The sequence below is a fragment of the Oryza glaberrima genome, chromosome 5 (genome assembly GCF_000147395.1).
Source record: "Oryza glaberrima chromosome 5, OglaRS2, whole genome shotgun sequence".
NCBI classification, from domain to species: Eukaryota; Viridiplantae; Streptophyta; class Magnoliopsida; order Poales; family Poaceae; genus Oryza; species Oryza glaberrima.
The window spans coordinates 6841645-6850152 of record NC_068330.1 but is presented as its reverse complement, the minus strand read 5'-3'; the positions used below and the strand labels follow the sequence as shown (position 1 = coordinate 6850152).

The window sequence follows — 8508 nt, the reverse complement described above, 5'->3', positions numbered from 1 at the left end:
ATTAGGTATACTTTTAGAAAAATCTTTTGTTGCCATATGTCACGTCATAAAAATTATAAAAAGTCTTTGAAATTTTGTGAAAAAAACCATCTTATCATCGGTTTTCACTTAAACCATTTAGAAAAATGAGAAAAACAATTTCCCCTCTACCTTGCCCTTCCCCTCGAATACACACAGCACTGCCCACCCCCTCCCCTCTCCTCTCCTCTCCTCTCCTCTCGACTCAGGCTCTCCACCATCCATTCTTCTCCCCCTCCATGTACTTATCAAAATAAAAGAGAAACAATCAATAACATTAAAACGACCATGATTTTAAGCTGCACATCTGATTTTTAATCGAATTGTTGCTCTATTCATAAATAAACCAACAATTTAAGTTTCGTAATGCCTATATTTTGAACTTAAAATTTGTATAAAATAAAACATAAATTACAATCTGGCAATAGGGACTAGCTTGAGCCATTTGGAGAAAAATCTATTAAATTCGTAAGAAATGATTCTTACTTTTGACTTAAATTGGAACAACCATTGGCTTTTAATTGCCATAACCATTTTTAAATAATGCTTAGATATGATACGGACTTCCACTTATCCTGTACCGTGGAATTATGAGTTTCTCCACACATTATTGCATATATAAGCTACATTAAGGTAGCATTATATAGTGGGCTTAATGTTATATTTGTTACTCCTAAATTTTAATTACAGAACTCATGCTGACTAGCTTTTTTTTTTTTTTTTTGAAAACGCACACACACCGTAGATCATGCATATCATAGGAAAACAAGGTCTAGGATATATCCTCTATATTTAGTAATTCATATGTAACCGTCAATATGAACCAATTAGAAGGCAGGCTTGCATGTACAAATAAAACACATTTATTAGAAATAATAGTTTTTTAAATTGTTAAAAAAGAGAGCACCTAAACATTTAATTAAAAATATCTTACTTTTAATTTACACTTAATTGACATGTTCTCTAAATAATCTAAGTCTACCTTCTTTCTAGGTAATGAAGACGATTATAGTTTAGAGCAAACTAATAGTTTGAAAAACTTATTTAAGCAGTGTGCATGAAGAAAATTTGTGTAGAAATAGTACTTACAAGTCTTTCAAATACAAACTACGATATATACCCGCGTAAATACACAGGCTAGTTACCTTGCTAGTTTTAATGACGACCAAACTCGTACATTGGACGTTGTGTAGATGTTCGCCCTTACGTGTACATGCTCTCAAGGTAAAATCCATATTACCCTTATTAATAATATACTCCCTCCGTTTCACAATGTAAATTATTCTAGCATTTCCCACATTCATATTGATATTAATGAATCTAGATAGATATATATGTCTAGATTCATTAACATCAATATGTATATGGGAAATGCTAGAATTACTTATATTGTGAAACGGAGGAAGTATGACCGTTGGTTAATTCAATAAATGAAGGTAGTATTCCAGAAGGTCGGCACATACAGCAACAAAATCATCAGCAATACAGGTGTACCGTGTACATATGTTGATATGTACGTGTACTTCAAGTTTTCAACAGACCAGGACCAGTAATATTTCTAGAAACTAGAAACCAGTAAAATAGCTTGACGTACGGGACCTTGAATTATCTGTCGTCGCAGAGCCGAGGGCGTCAAAGAATTGAAAAATCAGCAAATTAAGTTCAGTTTACTCGACCTCGCAGATCGATAGCGATCATAATCTATCTATCTACCCATCTGTCTTACAAATCTACCACAAATTTAGCTTTCAAATCCTTCCAACCCCGTGCCAGTTTCGTCAACTTCGTTGAAGCATCACGGCAATTAAACACAGTGGCCGGTCTGAACACAGCAGCCGGTTAGCTCCTAGCTAGCTACCCCGTGTATATTGAGAGATCGGCGAGAGAGCGACGTTGTAGCAGAGACAGAGAGATCGAATGCAACGTGAAACGCGGGTAATCTAGTAATGTGTTGAGTTGGATGCAATTTTCAAGGGAATATGGGACGCTTTCACCCACGTTAATGTGTGTTTCTGGCTGCTGTCCCCTTCTTGCTGTTCAGTCGCCATTGCTGCCATTCATCTCCTGCTCTTGCAAATTGCAATGCTTAGCTTCTGCTGCATCTATTTACACTGTTTGCCTTGCGGGCTCCGCCAATCGCCATTGCCATGATGGCTCAAGAATTTTACTCTTGGTTTTCGTACGAATTACTTCTACTACTGGTATTTCCGTTTCTAACAAAAGTTGTCTGAAATATTCATGTGTTTCCAACTTCCAAGAAAGCTCTAGTTGCCCAGTCACACATTGAAGTATAGCAAAGTATAATCGATTGATTAATCAGCACAGGTGTTGATTAATTAGCAAAAAGTAGGGTTAGCAGTTGGTAAAAAGTGAAGAAGGGTAAAAAAAAAAAGTCAGATTTGGAAAGGGGAAGCAGCCAGGCAGGATACTGGGTGAGAGCTGGCAAGCAGCTCGAGACCACAAAAGCTGGGGGCCATGGAGACACGTGACCACAGATGCTTGGCTTTCCCGGGCTATAAAACCCCAGCCACCCTTCCATCCATTGGCACAAGATCACAGAAGCTCACAGTTCAGTTCTACCACGTACAACAACAGAAGTGAGTGAGGGAGAAGAAGATAAGGGGGAGAGGAGGAGCTTAGCTAGCCAGCCATGGCGAGGCGCTCTCCTTGCCTCGCCGTCGCCATGCTCCTGCTTGGGGCGTTGGCGGTGGCGAGCGCCTTCGTTGATGAAGCGGCGGCTGCTGGCCGGGGGCTCGGCCATGGCGCCCGCTTCATGAGCAAGCAGGGTCGTGCGACATACGAGAAGCCGCCGGAGCCGGAGCCGAAGCCAAAGCCAAAGCCTCATCCTAAGCCCACGCCAAAACCTGAGCCGAAGCCAGAGCCGGAGCCAAAACCAGTACCTGAGCCTGAGCCTAAACCGGAACCAAAGCCAGAACCAAAACCTGAGCCTAAGCCTGAACCTAAACCATACCCAGAGCCAAAACCGGAGCCGAAGCCAGAGCCAAAACCGGAGCCAAAGCCAGAACCAAAACCTGAGCCGGAGCCTAAACCTGAGCCTAAGCCAGAACCAAAACCAGAACCAAAGCCGTACCCAGAGCCGAAGCCAGAGCCAAAACCGGAGCCGAAGCCGGAACCAAAACCAGAGCCCAAACCAAAGCCAGAGCCCAAACCACACCCAGAACCAAAGCCTGATCCGAAACCTGAGCCTAAGCCACACCCAGAGCCTGAGCCTAAGCCTGAACCTAAGCCTGAACCAAAGCCTGAGCCTAAGCCTGAACCAAAGCCAGAACCAAAGCCGGAGCCAAAACCTGAACCAAAACCAGAGCCAAAGCCAGAGCCCAAGCCAAAGCCTGAGCCCAAGCCATACCCTGAGCCTAAGCCTAAGCCTGAACCAAAGCCTGAGCCTAAGCCTGAGCCAAAGCCAGAACCAAAGCCGGAGCCAAAACCTGAACCAAAACCAGAGCCAAAGCCAGAGCCAAAGCCAAAGCCTGAGCCCAAGCCACACCCTGAGCCTGAGCCTAAGCCTGAGCCTAAGCCAGAACCAAAGCCAGAGCCTGAACCGAAGCCTGAGCCAAAACCTGAACCAAAACCAGAGCCCAAACCATATCCAGAGCCTAAACCGGAGCCCAAACCAGAACCCAAACCACACCCAGAACCAAAGCCAGAGCCCAAGCCACAGCCGGAGCCAAAACCAGAGCCGAAGCCTGAACCTAAACCAGAGCCTAAGCCCGAACCAAAACCAGAGCCTAAACCATACCCAGAGCCAAAGCCTGAACCGAAACCTGAGCCTAAGCCTGAGCCAAAACCTGAAGCACCTCCGAAAAAGCACAAGCCGCCGCACATACCGCCAGCGACCGACCAGTGACGGCGATCACCGGAGACCGAGCACTTGCTGCTGCACGATTGAGGCATTGACGACATTATTTCGCCAGAGGGAGGAGCGAGCGAGTCACTACACTGTACCGTTTCTGGAATAAAGTGATGAGCTAGCTTTCTGCTTGCTTTTTTTCCCTTTTATTTCACGTTGTTTTTTCAGATGTGCCACTGCTAGCTAGTGTAATTAAATTATTTCTTATGTATCTACTGCCATTTTTATTACCGTGTCTGTGGCATTCTTTTCTACTTAGTAGTGTATATAAATAATAATATATATGTGTGTGCATTTTCCATGCTGTCCAGTTCTGTTTAATACTGCTCCTGTTGAGTTTCTTCTAGATTATATATGTGTAGATTCATTAATATTAATATAAATGTGGGAAATGGTAGAATGACTTACACTATGAAACGGAGAGAGTACTATCCAACACTAAAATATCAAGACTGTTTATCCTAAATATTACATTTTGAATTAGCGCCCTTCATAAATACAGTGAAAATGGTACGGGCTCTCTTCTACTCCCTCCATCTCTACATAAGATCTTTGGTCCCTCCCATTTATCTCAAAATAATATCTTTTTTCAAGCAATCAGTACATCAGATTTGTAAAAGTATATGATAAATGTATCAGGGTATATAAAGAAACATAATTAAATTTGGATTTGATAAAGTGGGGATTTTCTAGTTATTTTGGTTTTATATTGATATACGTTGGATCGATAGAAAATAAATTTATTTTTGGGAGGGAGGGATTAGTACGTAAAATAAGCATCATGGGTAATCCAATCTGTACCTGGTTTGATCCAGTCTGCCCTCTGCAGGTTCACGGTTTAACTCATGACCTGCATTGATTTTTGTTGATTTTACTATTCTACTATTAGTTACTAGTAGAATACACCGACAAAGGGCGGGGTACCATAATTTCCCCATTGGTAAACACATCGTTGCCACTGTCTCCTGCTAGTACTCCCTCCGTCCCATTTTCAGTGTAAATCATAAGTTTTCACGTCTAATTTTAATCATCCGTCTTATTTAAAATATTTTTATAATTAATATTTTTTGTTTGTTATGATATGATAAAACATGAATAGTACTTTACTCGTGATTTATGTTTTTAAATCTTTTCAAAAAAATTTCAAATAACGGAAAAATTTGAAGTTTGAAGGGAAACACCCAGCCAATGTTGTAAATGACTGACCAGCTCGCCATTGGTGCACATTGCAGACTGCAGAGGAGATAATCATACAGCAGGCTAATGCAGCAGAGAGTATTCACAAGAGTCAAAAAAAAGAAATGACCATTCAGGAGTCGAAGGAGCACTACTGTACTACTCTAGTCCCACCGCAAAAGACATCCACATGTTTTTTTATTAAAAAAAATCAAAATTTACAAACTTTAATTAATAATTGAACTAATAATTTATATGTATTAGGGAGCACGGGTGATTATAAGAATTTTATGAAATCAAGAATACACTGTTTTAATAGAAATTTAGTGAGATTAAGAATGTATGGTTGGTTTCTGTCTCTTTAACCGTGTGTTAAAAGGTGTGTTCACGGGGGTGTGTGAAGGTGGCGTTGTGTGTGCATGTGCATTTGCTGTATTATAAAAATAATTTATATGTTTTGCACCATGTGACATTATTACATTCATTTAAATGTATTTTTCATATGATACCAAATTTATATAGCCGTTGATAGTAAAAGAAATATATTGATATTCAAAACTTTATGTTAAAGCTACCTTAAAAAACTTACGAGCCTTATATTTTAAAACAGTTAAAGTAATATGGAGTAGTATAGGAATCAACTCTGTTAACGTCAGGGATTAGCTCCATGTCCTGTCACTCACGCGACGTTTACCTGCCATAAACCTCCGTTCCGTACAATGATAAACAGCATCTTGTACGTCCTTGTGTACTCCACACACAACACAAGCTTGTCCTGTAGACGCGTGACACGGACCCGGCAGGAAATCAGAGGAGCATGTTTGCAACTGTACGTGGATGGGCATATGACCATATGTAGGCCCCAACTTCAATTCCCAAATCCCGAGCTATGATCTTCAGCAGGCAGCATCGATCGAGAGCGATGGATCGGATTTGGATGAAATTAAGCAACCGTAATTAGGCGACCAATGCGATGGCAGAGCAGCAAGAGGTATCATTAATGGGTTTTTTTTTTTAGAAAATGGAGGTATCATTAATGGTGGCGTTTACTTGTTGAACTTATTTACTCAAGATCTATTTTTTTAGCTTAAGACATGATCATCAATTCTAAATACGGAATTGAGATAATTACTGACAGGATGAATTGAAGTTTTGCTAATTTCTTTTGATTCTTCTGTTGTCCTTCTTGATTCACCTGCACAGGAGTGGTTTGCACTATAAACCCTTTCCAGTGTTTGAGATCAATCGGGCTCTTTTTTAGGGCTTCAGAATTTACGCGTAGAGAATTAGTCGTCACCTCTCCTCAATGCCTTCGTTTCTTTTTATTTGCACTGGTGGGACTCGGGGTCGATCCGGATAAGACTCAAAATTTGTTATCACCAATCAAGGTAACGTTTATCTCTTGTCCCTTCGTTTATTGTTTTGTTTCTTTCCTGTTAGGAAAGGAAATCTGGTAGGATTTTACCCCTTCCCTAACTAACCGGTATTAGCCGATAAAACCAACCAACATTACTTTCTTATCCCATGAGCTGAGATAATTTTAGAACGTTGTTAAACTGTACTTTAATCCACCATTTGCTCATCCTCCACCATTAGGGGTGGGCATTTGGTCTAACCGAGAGATTCGGTTCGGTTCCTCGGTCTTTTTAAAAATTCGGTCTTTAACGACCGAGCACTTCGGTTTTTGGTTAGTTCGGTTCGGTCTCGGTCATAGACCGAACTAACCGTTACAAAAGTTCGAACAACAAAAAAAAATGGCAAGTAATCTGTACATGATCAATGAATTAAAGGAAATACACAGATGATACACTACTATTTGATGCCACTAGCAAATCGAGCACGATTCTGAGAAAAAAAAGCAGATCGATGGGATTCTGAAGAAAAATAAAAAAAAAAGAAGCAAATCGATACTCCCCATCGATCTCTGCCATCACTTGTTCTAGATGGCTCCAGGGACCAAGATCCCATCCATCCCATCGCCTCCTGCCGTTGTTGTTACTGCGGCTCCCATCTCTTTGCTCATGGCCGACGTCGGCGAGGTCTCTAGCTCCCGCGCACGGCCTCCACGAGGTGTGGCTGGCCGGCATGCATCAGAGGGCGCCGAGATGTGGCGGCGGTGGCAGGGGTTGTTGGTTTTGGGGTGAGAGGCGAGATGCGGCGGCAGCAGGGGCAGCACATCGCAGTCACGGGTCGTCAATGGCAGCACCGCACGGTGGGGGAATTTGCCGTCTTCGGAGATGCGCATAAGGTGAGGATTGGGGATGAAAAGATCGTGTGGTGGTGCAGCAGGGAGTTGGTTGCCTCCGGATGAGGTGGTATTGGGCTTAGTGGGCTGAGATGTCATCTGTATTATTGGGCCAATGATATATTTCGGTCAATTTGGTTAACCGACGCCAAAGACAGAATTAACCGATCTAAATTCGGTTAGTGAAAATGCAGACCGAATTTTTCGGTCTCGGTTAGTTCGATATGATTATTTCGGTTCGGTTTTTTTTTCTGCCCATCCATATCCACTATCATAACGACCCTTAGTCCTTCCACCACCGTTATCAATTTGTTTCAAAAATTTTCTATAAATATTTAAATACTTTTTAAGAAAAACGAGGAGATATCTTCTCGAGGGTTTAAAACGGCTTGGTAAAAAAAATATATCCAAGATTATACCATCACACCACTCTGGGCAAAGACTTAGCCGAGCCTGCTCATGTCACGACGCATGCATGTTGGCTAATTAACTAATTATAGTTAATTAGTGTCGTGGTGCATCCACGTGCGTTGAGTGAGTTAACGACAAAAATGAATTGTCGAATAAACGTAAGAGCCCGTTGGTTAACCTAATAAGTCAAAACGAAGTTAAATTTTGAATTCTTAAATTTAATTTTGGAGTTGATTTTAAAATATTTTTAAGTTAGTTTTTTCAGCATTAGCTTTTAATTCGTTAAGAATACATATATAAAAGTTTTATCAATAACTTAATTTTATTGGCTAATAAGCCGTTTTGGATTTTTATGGAATATAGGCAACCGATGAGTACCTAAGACAACGAGCCTAGTCACGAAGACGAGACAATAAGATGCTTCATGCCTAAACACTGCTACAAAATCCTTAATAGAAGATGACTCATAGATACGGTTGGGAAAAATCTGAATTGCACCCCTAAACTATTGGGTGAGTACGAATTATCCCCGTAAACCCGAGAACCAGATATCTTTTACCCTCAACTGTCAATATGAGATGAAGTAACAAGCTGAGCAGCTTTGCAAGCGGTTATGGTCCTACGTGGTTGTCCTGTTAGCAATTCTTTTATTAAAAAAACGATGGGCCCAAATGTCATATCTCTCTTCTCTCTATCTTTATCCTCTCTCACCCCTCTCTCTCTCTCCGCCGCTCGCCGCTCTCCTCTCAGATGCCACAGATGAGTTGTACGCCACGGATCGGAGGAGGAG

At 41.3% G+C, this 8508-nt stretch overlaps 1 protein-coding gene across 2 annotated transcripts; it reads left to right on the top strand.

Moving 5' to 3' along the window:
* Nucleotides 1–2555: 2555 nt before the first annotated feature.
* On the top strand, nucleotides 2556–4180 carry LOC127772790 (extensin-like). 2 transcript variants are annotated; one of them, XM_052298766.1, is made up of 2 exons: nucleotides 2556–3326; nucleotides 3465–4180. In XM_052298766.1, the coding sequence occupies exons 1-2, from the start codon at nucleotides 2669–2671 to the stop codon at nucleotides 3881–3883; spliced, it is 1077 nt and encodes a 358-aa protein (XP_052154726.1). In that variant the 5' UTR covers nucleotides 2556–2668; the 3' UTR covers nucleotides 3884–4180. The 2 variants fall into 2 exon arrangements, with proteins under 2 accessions (XP_052154726.1, XP_052154725.1); XM_052298765.1 differs by having other exon boundaries at nucleotides 2557–4180.
* Nucleotides 4181–8508: the final 4328 nt, after the last annotated feature.

Coding starts and splice junctions, on each gene's coding strand:
- LOC127772790 (XM_052298765.1), top strand. CDS start 2,669: ATGGCGAGGCGCTCTCCTTGCCTCGCCGTCGCCATGCTCCTGCTTGGG.